The sequence below is a fragment of the Tasmannia lanceolata genome, unplaced genomic scaffold (assembly GCF_043159265.1).
Source record: "Tasmannia lanceolata isolate RefF3 unplaced genomic scaffold, GAP_Taslan_0.1 ptg000020l, whole genome shotgun sequence".
Lineage (NCBI taxonomy): Eukaryota > Viridiplantae > Streptophyta > Magnoliopsida > Canellales > Winteraceae > Tasmannia > Tasmannia lanceolata.
In genome coordinates, this window is record NW_027518697.1 from 11,159,155 (window position 1) to 11,180,833 (window position 21,679).

The window sequence follows — 21,679 nt, forward strand, 5'->3', positions numbered from 1 at the left end:
TTAATATATTACATTCCAACTTCCATAATCCTATTATCACATAAAAGAATTAAAATTAGAGTTGATTAACATATGTTGGTGAATTCATGAATCTTTTTTCTGATGGTAACTGAATGACACTTGGTATCCGGGGATTGTGGTACTCATACCCGTGTCCCATTCCATGGAACATATAGTGGCTTCTTTCTTGAATGAAGTTCTGACTCTACAAAGTTTCCAAGAGAAGACGATTCTAAATATCCTTGGAGTTATGCTAATAGTGAAAGTATGGGAGAACCAATTCAGCTACAGAGAAGAGAAACTACAAGTAGGTTGCTGCACCCAGGCTGGGTGTTAGAAGACTGGGTTACCTTTTCTGTGAAAAAATGACAAAAAGCCTTTATTTTTTCTTGGATATAAAATGACTAATACCTTCCATATTCCAACCAAACCTCCTCTTTTCAAAGACAATGTAATCTCCACTCCTCCCAGCCAGTTATCTGTGTGGCTTGATTCTCTAATTCTAATTCTTACAAGCTACAGGGGTTCCTTGCTCCCTAACAGCACTCCAACAGCTAATACTCGTCCTTTTTCTGAACTGTCCACACCCTAACAACAATTATCTGTGTGGCCTGAATCAGTTCTTCAAGCCTGGCAGGCCAGTTTAGCCTAATTTAAACCGCTTTTGATCAGTTCAGGGTCGGTTTTGTTTGTGGCCTTTGGACCCATTTGGGATTTGGTTTTAGATATGTAAGGTGTTTTTAGGTTTTTTTTAGCCAGTCTTTGAATGGATGGAAGGTCCTTTAAGTTTTTTTACTATTTTCAGGCCGGCTCAACGTTACAGGAGACCATTTAATGTGTTTTTTGGGCTGTAGTTAGCCCATGTAAGGTTTTCAGCCCGGGATTTTTAGTTCGGGTGCCTTTCTAGATTGTTTCAGGGCACTTTAGGAGATCCTTTAGGGTCCCTTTGGATGTTTGTAAATCATAAATGCCAACCAAACAACGCTAGGCAAAAGGAAATTGTCTTTTTACTTCGATTTTCACATATAAACATGATTTCAGAGGAATCTACTTGTGAGTTACTTTTATAAGTATTAGATGTTTTCATAGGAGTATGTTAAGATTGCAGTGCAGATTCTTAAGTCTGATTTTAAAAGATTGGCTTATGATATAGCCCTACCATTGGAGTCGAGATAATGTGTTTCATGTATCCTTGTTAAGAAGTATGAGCCTGACCCCTCTCGTGTATTGAAATATGATCCAATAACAATTTGGGATGACTTAACCTACATTGAACAACGTGTTCGCATCTTGGATAGGAAAGAGAAGGTTCTTCACATAAAATAGGATCCTGTTGTAAAGGTATTACGGAAAGACCATGGGATAGGGAAGAGGAGACGTGAGATAAATACCTGCACTTTTTTTAGCAACTTGGTGTGTGAATTTGATAGCTAAATTCATTTTATGAAGGGTAGAAAAATGTAAGGACTAGAACCCAGTTCATACTAGAACATGTGATTCTTGTGTGATAAAGTCGATCGATGCATCATATAGGGTTACAACCTAGTAAGGACTTAAACTCGTTCATTTCAAAGTGCTTATGTTGTGTGAGATATAATTGCTTTGGTGTAAATTAGAACCCTAATTCAATACTAATAATAAGGTAGGAACAGTGGGCATTGAAGTGGTACATTGGCCTATGGGCTCTTTTGAACAATGAGGCTTAACCTAGCAAGGGACAAGAGTAATCTTCTTGATATTGGGTTCTCCTATCATTTTCTCAATGCAACATTTTCTCAGCTGTCTATTTTCGTCTCTCTTCATCTGATCTGGGATCTAACGAGTGTAAAGCTACGAATTGCCTTTTGTTGGTGCAAGTAAAGAATCCTTTTAGAATATCGATCATCATTCATTTTGTCCTTTTATGGTCTTATTGTTATTACAACAGAGCTGAAACATTTTTCTCCCTCGAAAAGCTAAAACTAATTGAGCATTGGGGAGTCCCTACTCCCTACTCCCTAGTCAAATATCTGTACCCAAAAAACAAGAGGGCCACAAAGAGAGGCAACATGAAGTGGAGGAAAGCAGCAACTTTGGGCAACCCATCTTCCTTAATCACAAAGGCTTTCATTTCTTTGCTTTCTTCCTTGGCTTCCTTGTTGCATACTTCTTTAGGAGCATCTCCTTCTTTGAAACTGAAACCTGCAAGGACTCCTACTTGCCTACTTGGTACTTTAGTAGCAAATTGTTCGCTGCTTTGCTGTGCCCGATCGCCTCGAATTCCTTGCTTGCATCTTTTTCTGCCACTTCCAACTACACATCATCTCCTCCTGGATGCTCTTCCAAGAACTTGGTCACGTCTATTACCTGAAAACCAATCCAAAACCAGCAAAAGCAAAAGATCTGATTTATTAGATTGTTTCAGTCTATGGGCGAAAAAAACTTGCATCCATGCTTTCAGTTGTACCAGTTTGGCGTATAAACTAGGGGTGCAACTTGGGTCGGGCCCAACCCAAACCCAACAGGTTTGACCCGATTTGGAATTGGGTTGGGTTGGGTTGGGTTGGGTTGGGTTGGGAAAAGCCAACCCAATTTAATTTTGGGTTGGGTTAGGGTTGAGGCCTTGGGCAACCTGACCGACCCGAGTCCAATCACATCCCCGTATTTTTTTTTTATTGCGACCGGAACCCAATTTGACCCAAATCCAATATCCATTGGGGGCTGATATTCAACCACCACCGCTATGCCCCCGTTAACGTTATCAGTTAAGTTTTCAAGGCAAAAAAAAACGTTAAAGGGCGTGAATTTATCCTCGAGCTGTGAACCATTCTCACAGAATTCATTTAGGGGGGGATTTTATCCGTTGCGGGGGGTGTTCAATATCTTTTCCCCTAGGGAAACAGAGAGTACCATAAAAAAGGGGACCCAACAAATAGGTTCTCGCCACAATATCACAAGTGAGGTGTGCCAGCCATTAAATTTAGGAAAAGAGGAATGATAGATATAAGGGAGCCCTTGCATAAATGGCCAAAAAAGGGCTCTTGATTGGATCCACGTCATCAAATGTAACTGATTTTAATTTTTCAACCGATTTTAAAATGTAACTGAAAATGATGTGGATCCAATGAAAAGTCCTTTTGCGGCTCTTTATGCAAGGGCTCCCTTGTATCTTTCATTGCTCGTGTGTACACATGTCACATTCTCATTGCAGGTCCCTTGATCGGTGGTACTCTCTGTCTCCATATCATTTTCCTTTCCCTATCATTTTTTTTTTGTTTTTTGTATTTTGTTCTTTTTTTTGTTCTTTTTTTTTTTTTTTTTGCCTTGGGCGAACCTGAACCCAAACCTACCTGATTTGAGAAATCGGGTTAGTGAGTTCGGTTAGGGTTGAGAGATGTAAAGGTGGGTTGCATTATGGTTGACTCTCCTCAACTCGAGGCTCGCCAGGGTTGAGAGATGTAAAGGCGGGTTGCATTATGGTTGACTCTCCTCAACTCGAGGTTCGCCGGGACCGGCTTTCTTGAAAGCACTATCGGGCGGTGATTCCTCTGCAAATCTTTCACCTCGAACAAACTCATCAAAGAAGACTACTCTCATCTTAGTTTCATCATTCTACAATAAAACATGAATCAAAGAAGAATGATCAGAGAACCAGGTACATTAAGCCTCACAACTAGGCACAGTCAGATCCGAGATAAGATATCACGCACCGTGAGGAAGCCTTAGAACACGTATGCCCGACGAACGCATATGAAGAACAGACCGATAAGCAAGCCAGTACTGTAAGCCATAGAACTCGGAATATTGAGATTCAGAACAGAACAACCAACCTGGCATTCAAAAACAGAATCCGAAGCATCAACATCAAAAGTCGAGAATTCCCGTCACGCGATTCCTCGCAGGAAAAGAGGCTAGCGATGTACCCCTCTGGCATACCTCTAGTTTCCGCCATCCTACGAACTTGCGGATACCATCACTTGGCGTACCTCTAGTTTCCGCCATCCTACAAACTTGCGGATACCATCACTGCTGTCTTGTGTGCCGCTTGCGGTTGTGTGTGGGTGTGTTCCGCCTTTGTGTGAACAATACTCGAAAGGAGAACATGAGGTTGCTCGTGCCCTACCCCTATGGAAGTCCCATTTGAGGATAAGGAAGGTTTTCATAACTAACCAACATGCCCTCATGCCCTAGCGGATATGATCAGGCCTGGCTGGGATTGAGATAGTGATCTGATTAGGGTTGACCTGAGCATGACTCGACCCTGCCCAAGTTGCACCCATGGCACAAACTCTGTTCACTGCCATCTTATCACAACTTCACAATGAAGAGGTGGCGATTAAATGATTGTGATGAGTACGTACATAAATTATACACATTAGCAGATGTTAGAATTGGATGATTTGCATGATATTTGTGTCATAACCATGGTTTTAAATTTCGACTGAAATCCAAAATTTCGGTCGAGACCGACACCGAAATGCCCAAAACGTACCAAATTTTGGTCCGGTAATGAAATATTAATTTTTTATTGCTTTACAAAATTTCAGCCAAAATTGCCAAAATTTCTGTAATTTCGGCCCAAAAAGCTGACATTTCGCGCCTCTATACCGAATTTCGACTGAAATTTCTGGACTTCGGCTGAAATTTCGGTTTCGGCTAGATCCGAAATATATGCCGAAACCGAAATTTCAAACCATGGTCATAACTCATAAGACATCCAAAGCAAGGCTGTCAAGCACAAATAATAAACGGTCAATATCAATCAAATGTGAGACCCACATCATCTTAGTGGTCAAGCCTGTTTTTTTTAGGCCGCTTCATTCCTAGTGAAGCATACCTGTTCCATATGCATAATAAATACAATATGCTTGTCCACTATCACGGATAGATTGAAATTCCATGATCAATAATGTGTGCCACATGAGATTCAGCTCCTAGCTCAATGGTTGAGTCTCTGTCCAACCAAGAACTCAGGGGTTCAATCCCAGCTTACCTATTAAAAAAATGTACAACATTGCGTGTGTTTGTGTGATCCGAACCGTTGATCTTTTGATCCATAATAGGTGGCCCACATGGCTCAAATTGCATGCTGAACTTACTGATCACATTGTGATCAAGTCCCAAATATGGGGCCCACATTATGGAATTTTCACTTTTAAATCCCTAATCCTCAAAGTATTTCTCATTTGTCATGGAAAATTTTGAAACAGCCGAAAAGGCGTAATTTCCTCAATTATTTCCATGAATCAACCTAAAAATCACATAATTACTTCTCTAACCCACTTAATGCTCTCCCAGTCCCTTCTTCTCTCAACTCTCCCACAATTGCGCCTGTGAGTATTCCATGGAATAATTTTTCATGGTTGTCAAACATGGCCTTTGTTTTTCTTCTAAATACTTTTCTCGGTCAAGATGGAAGAGATGGGAGGAAGAGCCACATCAAGCAAGATCCGAAGAAAATTGACTTAATCACAACACAAGCACAACAAATCAACCAAAATAAATACTACAGATGGATGCGACTGTTGGAAACATGTTTCCATTAGGGGTAGCTCGGATTTGGTCCTAGCCTAGTAATTAGGAATCTTAGACATTATTATCAAAAGGGTTTGGGCTAACTAAAAATAACTCTCATTAAGAGTCCTAAATTGGCAAGTCTTGGTGCAATTGGAAGCTAACCCATTTCCCTAAAGATTTATATTCTTCTCTGGGTGTTCCCTTATCAAGGAAACGCCGGTGATTCCATTGATCTAAGTGTAAGGGCATAGATAGAAACGCTGGTGATTCCATTGATCTAAGTGTAAAGGCATGGATAGATTGGAAGACTACTTCAAATTCGATACGCCATGTTGACCAGGATCGTCTTCAATGGCCGGACTGCCTGCATAATCTTTCGATTCAATCTGATCATCATGGCCCGTGGCAAGATTTGATTTTCACATAGTTTAATCAATGTTCTAAGTGATACTTCTTGTAGAGATCAGAGCAAGCCTCTGATCCGTGATGGTTGATCAGAACATGATGCCTGATGAGATTGATTAGGGGCATGAATACATCACTTCCGAGTCCAGTAATCATATTTGGACTCACAATCTATTCTCAAAATGCAAAACAAACAGCGCCTTGTGTTTAATTTGAATCCAAAAATCTGCTTGGAATTACAGGGACTAAATTGTCAAAATGTAATATGGATATTACGATAAATACAGGCATGTGTCTTATGTTACAAAAAATATCTTAGGCCCTCTTTGGATTCTAGGAATTTTCTGAAAAAGTTTGGAAAGGAAAAACTTTTCCAAAATTTCTTGCTTTTTCATCGTTTACAAATGAAAAAGGGAAAAACTTGAACAACAATTGATCCATAAAAATAGTAGTACCAGATTCCCAACTCTCAGGATTATTTTCATGTATGCATGAAGTGTGAACACTTCAGCCCAGCATTAGATCATTGTGAGACGAAATCATAGTTTGGGTTTTCAGCATAAGCAAGGAACACACATAAAAACATGTGAATGCAAACCAAACATGCCAAGAAAAAACAGAGCAACAGACACATAAGCAACTCCAATAATGTAGGGACCTCTGATAGAGCACAAACCAAACATGCCAAGAACTCAAACGATACCCAGTTCTTCTGAAGCTTGAGATGTTAAGAAAGCAAAAGTTAACAAGGCTGAAGTAGATATTGCATTCCAAACTATCTCAAAGAAGAATAAGAGCAAAACTGGACAAAATATTAACTTGTCTAACAAAAGAAAACTGCCAAGAAATAGTGCTAGGACTGCTTGCAGGCGCAGCATTTTGTCATAAATTTCTAAAAGTAACAAGGTCAACTTAACCCCATTTACAAAAGCCAGCTTCAAAGGTCAACTTAACCCCATTTCTCACTTCTCTCAAAAATCAACGTCACTTCACAAAGTGAGGATTAAGGAGCCCTGAAATCTCAAGAAACCCAACACGATCTTTCCCTGCAAAGATCTTCTTCAACTTCTCATCACATACTATGATCTTTTTGTTTTCCGGGTCCTGAAAAAGAAAACGGAAAAAAAAAATGATACCCAATTTCATGAAGAAAATGGTAAACTGATCCTAGAGCTAACTAAATCAAAAAATCCTAGAGCTAATTGTAAGTCAATTAATAACAAGACCCACTCTAAATCTATGGGTGCAAAGAGATAACATAAGATGCGAATGAAGAGTCGAGGTAACTGCAAGAAAATAAGAGTCAACCACAAGGAAATAACAGAGAACATGATTAAAACTTGGATAAAAGAGAAGGTACAGCTTGAACAATACAACCATGCATTACTGAACACTTCATTTTACAGAATTAGATTAAAATTCTTGTACAAGCAAATTTAGAACAAAATAGAGCTAGGACACCTAGCAAACTCCACATCCTATCTGGCCTTGGATTCTTAGGTCTAATCTACCAGTTATGGAGTATATGCATATTTTCAGTCGGTTATCTCTTTGTGAATTAGCAGTTAAACTATAACTATGTTAAATGAGGCATGAGAGCAAAGATAAGCTTATCCTCCAGAACTAATTGCAGACCACCTGTCCATAGTTAAATGTGACAGCAGCGTAAGTATCAAACCATGAGTTGTGAGACCCTCTTGGGTCATCCTTGACAATACAGTTTCAAAGTGATGCAATTAAGAAAATAAATTCTAATAAACTCAGCAGCAACCACTGCTAACAAGAATAGTCTTGATTCTCTTGAAGCATAGGACGCCCTTTTTAGCGGCTCACATAAAGGGCACGCAGGCACTGGAAGTCCCAACCCTGCCATCCTACAAGGGCTTCCTCAATCATCTTCCATGTCTCACTCTAGTAATAGGGCCGATTTTAGTGGCCGCTTTTCTTCTAGCATTTCATCTTAAGAATAATGAGGTGCCTTGCTGCCCGATTAAATCTCCATCATACAGATGTACAACAAAGAACAGAGTGATACACCCTGGGAGGCCCCACTCCAGATAGGCCACCTTGAAAAATCACACAGATCAGATTATCTGTCTCATTAATGGCCCGTAAGACACTACAATAAGGTTTTTTTAACTGATCATTTGCTACCATAGTACAAAATTTAGCAATTTCCTAAAATTGTGATTTGAAGTAACAAATTGTTCTCGATAAAAAACGATCTATGATTTGCCCAAAATCCATATTTGACAAGAGAGCAGATTCCTACAAAAGGAGGGGTGCTATTGGACACTAAAATAGTGTCCCCAGCCGCAATGCTCGTGGATCAAAAGAATATTGTGTTTCCAAAATCATAGGAGCAGTAATTCTTGCTAGGAATAGAATACTGCAAAGTCTTTTAGCATGTTTTTTTAGTAGGCTCCCTCCTCTCATACTTGTGCCACCAGCGCGTCGCCCTCAGCAACCCTCTCATGATCATCACTCACATATTCGCAGCCCAAGACCCCAAGTAAAGAGATAAGTTACTATTAGAAGTGAGCACTTAAGTGATAGGGGCATGTTGGTCATTATGAGCAAACTCACTTATATGTATATGAAGTACTTATTTTGAATAACGATTAATGAATCTAAGTTAAGCACTCCATACGGTTTCTCCTCTCAAGTCCATACGGTTTTTCCTCTCAATCTGTCTCTACTCTTATTTGGTCACACAATAATTTTACATAGTATTAGACCGGGAATTATAAGATCTAAGGTTACCACTTTGATTACATAAACAAGGTATATTTCTCTACCTTACCCTTTCAGTCAGAATCACGATCTTATTTCTAAATTCCATTCCAATAAAACCTCGTTTTTACTATCTCATCATCTTCTTCTTCATTCCTCTTATTCTACTTTTCCAATTCGAGAAAGTAGAAGCTCGTCATTCAACTAAGCCAAAGAACTGAAAAACACCAAGACAAATCCATCATACCGGAACATCTAAGATGAAGTCTTTCTGATCAATTCGCTGCTATTCATCACATGATGGAGGTTCATGGCAAGGCTCAATACACCTTGAAGGCTCAATACACCCTTCAAGGTGTATTGAGCCTTGCCAATACACCTTCAAGGTGTATTTAAAATCTTGATCCTCACCAAATCTACCTATCATATTCACCAAACTCCGAGTTTAGCTCCTTCAACACGAGGGTATAATGTCCATTGAGGGAGCCTCTACGACACCATCTAAGCTTCCCACGACCATCACTCATTCTTCGTACACCTTCGACGTGCTATATTGACTTATCCCAAGTGTGGACATGGTCAACCCCAAGGCCAATGCGAAGGAAAATGCTCAAGGTTGCAGTATCCTGACCACCATAATCAGCAGTTACACTACACTCATCGCAGATGTCTGCACCTCCAGTGTTCATAGGGTATGCTCTCCCTCAGAAATATCCCCACATTCTTGGCTCCGTGGAATCCTATTGTACGGAATCGTCTGCACCCCTAATATTTCTCTTATCAGGTTCTGGTCATCATAACCACACAGTTGCTGACTATTATTATCGCTATGACCCTCAGCCTTCACATGCCTCTATTTGTTTTGGCTCAGCAGATGGATAACCAGAGTCTCACCACTCCTTATGAGGCTTTATGGCTTGTAGACACTGCTGGAACTCACCATATCACTGATGAGTGATGACGCATGTAACATCTCACTTTTCTTATTCCAAAAATTTTCTTTAATATTCGGGGGGCCATGTTACATGGATTCTTCTGAATTTAAGAATCACCCGTGTCGGACTCCAATACTTCAGGATTCTATGGGACAATTCTATATCTTTTTTATACGGAAATAAAATATCATGTTTGCTTAACCCATTCAAATTTTTAATGTATTGTTTATCATAACTCAACCATTTTATTATTTCAAAATTTTTAAATTAAAAAAATAATTAAAATATTCAGTGGAATCCACGAATCTTTCTTTTTTGTGGTTTACCGAATCCGACATGGATATCGAGTGTCGGAATCCTGCACTCGTACCCCTACTGACCCAACATAGTTCATAGGTGATGACTCTCTTCGTATTACTTGTATGGGTGACCTGAGTCTCAACTCTCCTTTTGAGGCTCACCACAGGGGTGACCTGACTCTCACCTCTCCTAAGGCTCACCCATAGGTGATGACTTTCATTCTCATTCTCAATTCCAAGTGAAATTTTTGGATGAATACTCCAGCTTTGTATGGACTTATTTTTTGAAATGAAAAATCCGTTGTTCTTTTGGGTTTCACTATGCATATTCTTGTTACCGAGCATCCATCATGGTGCATGCATTTCCACCGTGTATAGATGGAATAGGTGGGTACATCTATCAGGCATTTAGGTATTTTGCTTTGCCTTTGGCGTTCATCATAGTTTTCCTGCCAACACACGGTTACAAAATGTCGTATTGGAAAGGAAACACAAACACAATCAAGCCAAGCATTTTGATGGATGATTACTCCTGCTTTAAATGGACTTATTTTTTCGAAACGAAAAATCCATTGTTCTTTTGGGTTTCACTATCCATGCTCTTGTTACAGAGCATCCATTATGGTGCACGATTTCCAGCCTGTGTATCGGTGGAAGTGTTGAGTACATCTATCAGGCAGTTAAGGATTTAGCTTTGCTTGTGGCTTTCATCTGTAGTTTTCCTCCCAGCACACTGTTACAAAATGTCGTATTGCAAAGGGAAGACAAATAGAACCAAGGCAGTCCTTTTGATGCACTTTCACTTGAGTGTGTCGAAGCATTTATGGACAGAGGCTTTCCTGGTGTAGGGGGGATCTATAGCAGGGTCTACATATGTAGCTCTGACACCAATTTGACACAGGACGATCTATAGAAGGTAGTATATTTCAAAGATTATGCTCGGGTTTTAGTCGCTCGGGTGAGGAATAAGGTATGAGCAAAGGAAATAGGGTATGCAGGCTGTAAGGATTTGAATTTATTGGAAATAGACTGTTGTAGTAGAGAATTGGGGTGAAAAGGATGGGTAGGGTTTTAGATCCTTAAATAGGTGAATAGATTGGAAAGATATTTAAACTAGGTATATGGTCGAGTTGGAGAGGTGGGACGTATGCCGAAAAAGTGCAGACGTATAAAAAAAGGAAAATGATATGGAGACCTAGAGTAGGACCTAAAACGGGACCTGCAATGAAAATATGCTATGTGTTAAAGAAAATTTTACTTTTTGATTATTCCCCTGAACTTAAGGGATTGCTCACGTCAATAGTGATGTTGTGGCGTGAAACAATTTGTTCAGTCCCCTTTTAGGTCCTACTCTCGGTCTCCCTAGCATTACTCATAAAAAAAAGCTGTGGAAAAGTGCGGGTATGGGTTTATGGTTGTAAGGTCACAATGTATTTATAATGGAGTATAGATGGAGTCTCAGGCTGTAAATTAAGGATTTTGGATCAGAACTTGAGTCTGGTAGGGATTCTAGCTTGCTCAAGGTAGACTAAGGCAGTCGAAAGTCTAAAGATGATGGTTTGAGTTGGTCAAAAAAGGGAAAAGATAGGGTTTTAAATCTAGATTAGATCTATAACAGGTTTACAACAGTCTAAAGAGATAGGTAGCATTGTTGGAATCTCACCAACCAAAACTCAAGGATTTCACCAAGGGGTTCCAAGACATCATACCTTATGGAAGGTCAAGCCATCGCACCTTTGAAAGGAGTAGACATCACATCCACACAAGACAAAAAAAAATTCAAATCTTTATTCATTCCATCATAGTATAGCATCAATGGCTCCTAAGACTGACTGACTTAGAAACTCTCACCCCAATTTCCATAATACATATGTGGGGCCTATTTAAAACACTCATAAATCAAAGAACATAATTGATTTTAACGGGAAAAGACTACTACCCTTAGGACTTAAAAAACTTAATACTCCAAAAACTAAATAAAATACTTTTAACATTAACGACGTGCTCCATCTTCTTAACTCCTTGATTCTTCATGTCATATTGGATGGTCCCCCATCATACTTCCCCACTTTAGAGGACTCGACCCTGTTGAGTAAAATTCTAAGTTTTATAGGCAGGAATTCGTCAGCTTTGATTATTGCGCGCGTCAGATACGAATGTCCTTTCCAACGCAATATGTCATACGATATTAGCACAATCTAGATGTCAAATTCAATTTCAATATAATCTTGAAGCTTTACGAGCGTTGATGGAATAAACAACTTTGAATCTGATTTTGCAGCACCATCTACATCCTTTGGCACTTATTGAAGCTCTCGCAAACTTTTTTGAATGACTTCTTATCCAGGCATGTTGGATAAAGATCGCAGACTTTTTTATCCTCATATAACACTAATGAAATAATTATCGTCGAAACCAGCTTTGTATATCGATAGTGCCTATGATCTATTGCTCTAATTTTGTGCTCTCTATAGAAGGTATCAACAATCATTATTCTGATGTGAACTTCTAACTCCGTGTCGAAATTACCATTATTCCGAAACTTCTTCAAGGCTAGAAGACGTGCCTGAAAATCTTGGTAAGTACGATCTATGCAATCCTGGTAGAAATGCAGCCCTTTATATTTAGCATTTAAGCCTTCCAACAACTCAATTATTCAATCGGGTGCCATTGACTCAAATGTTAATCAAGACCACTACGTGTGGGCATACAATAAAAGCCCAAATGCAGTTAAGGAACACTAATCTTAGGACTAAATAATATGAATGAGTGAGAAACCTAACAAAACCTAAACTTTGATACCAAATCTAAAACCTAAACTCTGATACCAAATCTGACGCAGGACGGATCTAGGGAAGGGTTTAGATATATAGCTCTTATACCAATTTGACATAGGGCAATCTATGGAAGGGGATATCTTTCAAAGATTGTGCTGACATTTTAGTCGAATACGGTGCCAAATAAGATAGGGGCAAAGGAAATAGGTTATATAGGCTGTAGGGATCCAAATTTAATGGCAAGAGTAGACTATTGTAGTAGGGAATACATGTAAAAAGGATAGGTATGTCTTGGATAATAAAATATGTGATTAACTTGGAAAATGAGGGGGTGCAGACGTATACAAGAAAAACAATCTTCAGATCTTTATTCACATCCCATTATAGCATATCATCAATGGCCCCAAGGCTTACAATATATAAGAAAAGAAAGAGAATTAGAAAGTTCTAAAACCTTAAACAAAAAAGTAAGACTTTGGACTAAAAATACGCTAAAATGACATAAAATTCTCTCCACTTAGAATTCTCTCAATGCATGTGTGGTGCCTATTTAAAACACTCACAACTGAAAGGACTCGAGTGATTTTGATGAGCAAGGACTCTACTACCCCCTATGACTTGAAAAGACCTAATTAATGCTTTAAAAACTAAATAAAACTCTTTTAACATTAACGATGGGCTCCATCTTCTTCACTCCTTAGTTCTTCATGCCATCTCGGATGGTCCCCCATCATTTCCACACCCCAATTCATTTCATTAGCATGCATCCCTCATCTTCACATGTACACTAGTCTCCTATGCAGTTTCTTACTGGTATGGACCATGATTACACTTATCTTCGCTCTTGGGGTTGCATCTGCTATGTTCATGTTCCATTTTGCACCCTTGGGGGTTTCCTCTCGAGGTTGTAATGTACATATTTTGTTGGCTATCATAACAATCACAAGGGTTAATGCCTGCAAAAAAATATAAGGGTTATATGTGTTATTCTTTGTCTACCATGAAGATCCTAATCTCACGCCATGTTACTTTTGATGAGTTAGTTAGACCGCTATGACTGACCAAACATTCGACGGACGTGAACTTAAGGGAGAGATACTATCATTGGGGATTGAGCCTCTAGCTCAATGGTCAAGGCTTTGGTCTTCGACCTTGAGGTCAGAGGTTTGATCCCAGCTTACTTACCAAAATAAAAAAAACAAGAAGAGATACTACCCATCATAATGGTGTTGGCTTGGAATCCCTATACCTTCCTCCTAATGGTGCCTATGCACACAACAAAAAACAATCTTTGTGGTCATCTGATGCAATCATATGTCAAGCACTATACTAGAAAGAAGATTCAAATGCAAGTTTCGGCATCAGAAGTCATCAAAGGAATTGTTGAACACCCCACTTTCACAAAGGCAGTCATTAATAAAAAGTATAAAGAAGCTATGCGGAAGCAATGTTGCATAGACACGAATTCACTTGTCAGAATGCAATATGGATTCACATGTCAAAATTTAACATGGAATCGAGGTGTCGAATTTGGAAACCCCAAAAGGTAGGATTCAAGGATTAAGCAATTTTTATAAAATAAATTAAAAATAAAAAATAATAAAAACTATATATGATGGAAAATTTGAGGAAGAGTAATAGTATTTTTTGAATGGCCAGCAAAGTAGTTGTAAATAATTATTCAATTAATAATGCGAAGCAGGATCAAAATACAGGTTCAGATCTGATCATAGATCTGTAAACTTGATGTACGGATCTAAAAGAATTCTCCGGATCTAAATTTTAATCAATCTCAAGTAAACAACTTCAGAAAGAAAATTCTAGTTGGAGACCTGTGATAGAACAGATCGAAAATTTGCACAAAATCTGCAGGATTACACACGGAGAACTAGACAGACATGAATAGAAATATGGACTAGAATTCAAAACATATCCAAAAAATTTATTCACTTCTCATACTAAGAGTAAAAAATAAAATCAGCAAACAGAATCTCAAAAACACACAGAAATGCATAGAATCTCAGTGAAGAAAATGGAGAAAAATATAATTTTGTAGAAATCGAGGATAGAATTCTAAAAAAGAACATGATTTACATAACTTGGCGTGAATTTGTACTGCCACAAGATTTCGTCAAGTCAGGGAACGGATATTGCACAGCCACAAGACTATCTGACAACCAAAGAAGAAATTGGACGTCTCTCACTCAAAGGACCATACCTCCTCCTCACTTGGAACTCTTCCAAGACTCTCTAACTCAAAAAAATTTAATACTGACAAAAACTAACTAAACAACTACACCATCCCCTATTTATAGACAAATCCCAGCCCCTTTAGTTGCTGCTAGCTCGTGCATAAGAGACATGACAGCTAAGGGCAGCTCATATATAGCTCATGGCCCACTAACTTCTCGAGATGATGTAGCTCATGGGCCACAACAAATAGACAACTCCAAAGATGATGTGGCTAAAATTTCAGTACCCTTGAAAACTAAAATTACCTTTATCGCATGCAATTGAGTCTCTTGGCCTTAGCTTGAGATTTCACCCTCAACCTCTCTGATCTTCTAAGGGCCTTTGAGTGCATCAGTACCCCAAAGCATCCATCCCCTCTTATTCAAACTTAACTGCGAGAACTTCACCCACATCAATCTCCAGTTGCGAAGTTGAGGCCGTGTCCTGATCATTCTCCAATTTGACTAGAGCTTGTCCTCAAGCTCGCATCCCCTTCAAATGGAGTACAGTACATGCTCCTAGCTAAGAAACGGACGAAACATTTCGTTTAGGACTGAAATCCTGAACGGAAATGGTATATTTACTGTTTCATTCGTTCCGGACGAAAACAAGGCAGAATGCCCTGTTTCGGCCGAAATACCCCATTTTAGTTTTTTTCTTCTCTTCTTCTTCTTGCCGCTTCTTAGTTCTTTTCTCTTCTTTTTTTTCTTCTCTTCTTCTTGCCTCTTCTTAGTTCTTTCTCTTCTTTTTTCCTCTTCTTAGTATTTACACATAAAGTCATGTAAGTTCATCTACTGGTCTTGTTTGCAGCCCCAATACATCAATCTGCTGCCCTTGATTCTGCAGTTTAATTTAGCACTTGCTGCTCCGAAATCCCAGCTCCAACAATCCCTATTTGTTGTTCCTACTTCCAGTGTCTGCTGCCTCCACCCGTTGGTCTGTTCCAACAGTTTCTAACACACCTTTATCATCTCGGTTTCAGAAGCTCCAGTCTTAGCATGCTGGTCTTGATCCACAGCTGCGAGCCAAGTCTCTCTTGGATTGTTTTCCAGCCATTACAAGTAGTACTTGCTGCTTGGAAATTAAAAAGCTGAAAGTATGCATGCTGCCTACACTCCCAACAAACAAGAGCCGCCAACCCACCAACCAAGTGCAAGAACTGCACTTTAGCAAGCTCACTGCTACTCCGGTTCTTGGTTTTTAATCAGATTAGAACTGATCTGGATGAACTGTATTCCACTCAAAATAGAATTGACTGCATCTTTCCTTCAGGCCCCGTTTCAAGTCATTTTGAGCTACTTTTTTACTAATCAAGAATTCACTCGACTGATTTGTGTCTTTCTGATCAGTGCTATGTTCTTCCTTCTTCCGATCGGCTGAATGTAATGCTAGATCAAACCGAATCCAACAGGAATGAGGTTTTAAATCTAGAATTCATTAAAACAAATTGCTGCTCTCTAGCATGGTTTTAAATTTCCCTGAAATTCTCCGAAACGACTGAAATGTTTCCATTCCGATCCCCACCGAAATGAAATCCAGATTATTTCCTTTCATGTCATTATTTCCCCAAAATTTTGACTAAATTCCGAAAATTCCTTTCACGGCCACCATCGTATTCACAGTACCATTGTTTGACTGGTCAGCTCGCTTCAGACAGTCCCACCCGATGTGGTCGTATTCTTGTAATGGTAAAATTGCACGCTCTTTCCACTGATTTTGAAAGTTTTTTTTTTTTACCAAAATCTTGATTAGGCCTCCTCCTAGTCTCATTTTATAAAAGCATCGTTGTGACTTCTCACATCTTCACGGTATCCTTACTGAAGAATAATGTAGTCAGCAGCTATGGCACAAATATCGTTCTTGGGAATTTCTCGGCAAGGGAAAATCTCGGGATATATTAAATTTTCTTGTTTTTCGAATTTATATTAGGAAAAAAAATGATAAAAATAAAATTATTTAAAAAAAGGAAGTGCTATATTCGCCCCTTTTGATTACTTGGGACACCCAGCAGCAGTGTATCAATGACTGCAAAGAGGCTAATGTACTCCACGTCAGAGGGATTTAATGGGGCTGATTGCCACGTACACTGCTACTAGGTGTCCCAAGTAATCAAAGGGGCGGATATATCACTTCCCTTTAAAAAATATATAAATATATAAAATTTAAGAAAAAAATATATCCGCCTCAGGATTGCGGTGTGAATTGCCACTCCTCCTGCCTCGGGATGAGATCAGACAAAAAAACTTTAGAGAGACCCTTGGGAATGTTCAGAACCCGGGTATCTTGGATAAGATTTTCCCTGGCCATAGACACAATCCAGTGCGCTGCCTTGTTAGCATTCCTCTTGATGTGCACAAAACTGATGTTCTTTTGAGGGAGGATCGCATCCCGCACTTCAGCTATGATGTTGTCGATAACCCAAGAAGAGAACTTAGCAGGGAAGTTGATGGCATTTATAGCTTCTAACGAATCTGATTCTATGATGGCTGGTTTGATCGCCTAATCGATCAGTAGGGACATAAGGTGAATTCTGGGAAATAGCTTCTTTTAATTAGCTGGGAAGAAGGTGCTTCACTATTTAAGGCCCACTATAAGATCTAAAAATGGGGATACGATTTCTAAGTTGAGGAAAGTAGCGTCACCCTTTAGTTGGTCCGTGCCCCATTTGATCAGGACTTTATCCTTTCTGAAAGGCTTTTCTAGGGGGTCTCGCCTTTTTCACTTGGTTGCCAAGCCTAAAATCTCCACTGCTTCTTCGATCGACACTTCCTTAAATTCCAACGCCACGCGTTCTATGAGCCGGCCTTGCTTATGGATATAAGAATATAAAATGCTGCTTATGAAGGATGAAATTCAGTCCGACACCCGATCGGACCTGCTATGCGCCTCCGGTCCTTGCTATCATCCCTTCGGGACCCTTCTTCGCCTTCGGGCTGAAGCCCAACTTTTTCTGGTTGGGAGAAACGGACCTTTGGTCATGGAATTCTTTCTCCTTGGTCACTGCGGCCTTCGTGACTGGAGTGATTGGCTTCGCCTTCCTTCGTTCCAGCAGCAAGCTACTTCATATGCTTCCCCCGAAGGTAGGGGGCTGAACTAGCGATCGGCACATACGTCACTCCGGGCTAAGAAGCCCTCAGGCGCCCACTGCCAATGTTCAAAACTTTCTTCTAGCAAAGTCAAAGTGGTAGGTCAAATAAAGGATATTGAGGCAACTTAGCACCCATCCCTGAAAAGAAGATAATGACTTCTATACTGGTAGTAAATATGCCAATGACTTATGGGATTAAGCTAGGTAGCAAATTGGCTTCTGATATTTATGGCCTGATCTCATTATCATGGGAATATGCCTTAATTAATACCCTGAAAATAGGAAGGATGGTGGAATACAAAGTCAGGGTTCTTTGCTGATTCCTGTCAATGAAATTTGCCATGTTGCACTAAGTTACTTACGGATGTATGCATGCAGTCCGGGAACACTTTGAGGTGAACACCCATCCTGATGTTGTGGAGTAGCTCAGTATCTTCCTGTCCTGTAAGAGAGTTGATCTCAAAACCCTCGCCCAGTAGTGCCTTTAGCTAATGCGATGCGAGGCCAATCCCCGGTGGCGTAAGTTTCTTTCGGAACGCCACCGGGGACATAATATCGTGATATTATCGCAATATTTTATGATAAAAAAATGAAAAAATTGCTATATATTTAAAATCTCAGGACTATTTCGGGATTCTGTCGTTTTATCAAAATGCTACGATAAAAACACTATATTTTGAAAATATAGGAGATATTTGTGACATAGGTCACCAGATTATCATATGAATCAGGAAGTGAAGTAAGAAGTAATAGGGCCTTGTCTTCTTCCTTCATATTTTCATAAACCATGTGGAGCTAATCCACATGCTCATTGAACACAGTCAAGTGTTTAAGAAGAACTTTGCCTTTTTGTATCTTCAGCCCGTACAATTGCCGTTTTAGATATAATCGGTTGGCCAAGCTTTTTGACATGTGAAGCTTCTCCAACTTCTCCCATAATTTAGTGCTTCTTCTTCCATAACGTTAAACATAAAGCTATCTGCAAGACATAGCTGTATCATGTTGACCGCCTTCGACTCAATCTCTTCCCACTCGGCATCCATCATCTTCTTAAGCATCTCATCTTTTCCTTTCAACACCTTAGCGAGGCTGTTGAACAAGCATGTCCTTGACCCTCATCTTCCATAGAGTTAAACTGCTCTTTCTGCCAAACTTGTTGAGCGAGGTAGGATTTGATTTTACCATCATCTCATATCACCTTCGATGTGAAGCTCCACCTCGAATGAGAATTTCTTGGAAAATCTTTCTAACCTCAAAGATTGCTCTAGCCGCAATCCAACTACAACACCCACGATCACTCCACCAAGCCTCAACGATAGCTCCACCTGAGCTCTAATACCACTTGTTGCGAACACGAGAGAGAACACGATCTTCCAATATGAGAAAAACAATATACAAGGATTACAATGGACTAAGCCAAACCCACAAGCTCGCAACCCTTTCTTTATGTCTCAACCAATACTGAAAACAAGAGATACCCGAGAAAACCCGAGAGATTAATTAAACCAAGAAAAACCCAAGCGATCTTCTCTCTACCTCTTTCTCCCTTTCTCTCTATTTCTCTCTCTCCCTCTTCTCATTTTCACCCAAGCCCAAGACGTAGCCGCCACACCTCTAAATTGTGTTAGTTGAAAGGGTTTTATAACTAGATTTTTCCAAAACCTAAAAAGAGACTTTCTATTTTTATTTCCACTACATTTGGTGGGAAACAAGGCAACTTTCTAAAATTTGATATTTCTGAAAAGACAATAATTGTTAATTGAAACAAGATGGCTTCCCAATCTAGAACAGTGTAAGGTTTTCCCAAACAAAAAAAAACAACGGATTGAATTGATTGATTGGAATAGAAAAACAATAAGTATCACCCAAAGATTTCCCATGAGATTCCCGCCACCCTTTAGGATCAAATCCAGCCAGAAAATCGATGATAGAACACCGTTTTATCAGAAGAGACAATACAAAAGAAGATGATAGGGAAAGAGGGAAAGAGTGAGTTAATTCGAGGAAACACAGGCCTCCAATGAGTTAATTCGAGGAAACTCGGCCTGTAATGCGATAATAACTGCACTAATTGTGATTATTCCCTTTTTTTGAATAGCCATAAGGCATCTACATTATATAGAAATTAGGGGGAGCAAAATAGGAAACATAAATCAGCAAAATATGAAAAGGAAAATAAGAAAGCCCTAAATATGGCAATAACTTAGAAAAAATGGGAGAAACTTGGACACACATGTCTGTCCATTTTCCCCTCCACCTTTGATTGGGTTAGGATGATCATATTGATCTGATTTTTGGTACACACCCTATCCATGGAAGGACCTTCCAAATGAATGCTTTGGATGCCCCAAAAAATGTGGGGCCACATGTGTTTTTGAGCTCGAGCTCAGGAACACACTTTCCTCATAACTTAAATAAGGAAAAGAATCTAAATTAGCATAATAGAAAAAAGGAAAACCGAGTCTAACAATCGAGAAGGGGACCTGTAAGTTTTCCTTAAAAACCAACATTAAAAAGAAATCACAGAAAACAGTGATTTTAATACAAAAAAATATAACATGGGGGGATGATAGAAGTTCCTCGCCCCCCCCCCCCCCCCCCCCCCCCCCCCCCCCCAACACACACACACAATAAAACTAAATGAAACACCCAGTACTCCAAACAATCAACAAAAACATCACACCTCACATTTAAGACACTACTCTGCATATCCAGCCAACAAATAAACAAATAAAAGACCCAGTTTCAGTAATCAAACAAAAAGCCCATTGTCAAGTCAAGAAATCGACCTGGAGATTGTGCTCTTTGATGTAAGCCCAAATCTGCTTGAGAGCTTGGGTTCGAGGGATCTCTGACACGCCAAGCAGCTCTTGCATTGCTGGAGAAATTGGCCTGGGCTTTGTGATTCCACGTGGCTCTCTCTTACCGGTCGAGGCCGGCTTCGAAGCTGTGCAGGATAGCCTCAGAGGGCGCAGCTTAGCAGGAGCCACTCGGAGAGGAGGACACTTGGCCATGGCCGGGAACTCGGCCGTGAAAATGGAGCAACATCCTAAAGGGATAGCCATGAGAGAGAGAGAGAGAGTGTGTCCGAATCAAAGCAGAATCACCTGTGTTTTTTTGTTTTAGTTTTCTTGTTTCCTTAGCAGAGAGGGTGAGAGGAAGGTGGATTAGATAGGAAGGGTCTGTGTTTTGGAGGACAAGAGAAAGGCGCCTCAAATTCTTTTGAAGAGGATAGAGGGGGGAGAGATGTGTCCTTTAGCTCCTAGGTTATAGGCTTATAGCAAACCTATTGTCTCGTCATTATCTACCTATTAAAAACACTTGTAAAACGGTGTCCCGTCCTGGAAATAAAGACGGGTGGAAATGACCTCTGATTTGGTCATTTTGACACTATTTTCTGTGTTTCTTTTTATGGGAATAAGTATAGGAGAGTATTAATTAAGGGAAATGATTTCTGCGCTCATGTGTTTTGATAAACATGCGCTCCACTTGTTTGTCTTGTAGTATTTAAACGGATATCTTCCGGGATCATATCTTCTTAGGCCTATTCTGGATGTACAATTCAATTTCGATAGTCATATTCCATTTCAGTTGGAAATTGCAGTCAGATGTTTGTGGGTAGTATATGTTATCAAGGTGTGGTAACTCATATCACGGGAGGAAACTTTGCACAGAGTTCCAATACTATTAATGGGTGGCTCCAGGATCTTTTAT

The 21,679-nt window shown here is 39.7% G+C and overlaps 1 protein-coding gene across 1 annotated transcript; it reads right to left on the reverse strand.

The window, feature by feature from the left end:
* Positions 1-6,643: 6,643 nt before the first annotated feature.
* On the reverse strand, positions 6,644-21,243 carry LOC143854503 (protein TRI1-like). The gene is made up of 2 exons (XM_077364503.1): positions 20,755-21,243; positions 6,644-7,005 (listed from the first exon to the last, which is right to left on the reverse strand). The coding sequence occupies exons 1-2, from the start codon at positions 21,028-21,030 to the stop codon at positions 6,886-6,888; spliced, it is 396 nt and encodes a 131-aa protein (XP_077220618.1). The 5' UTR covers positions 21,031-21,243; the 3' UTR covers positions 6,644-6,885.
* Positions 21,244-21,679: the final 436 nt, after the last annotated feature.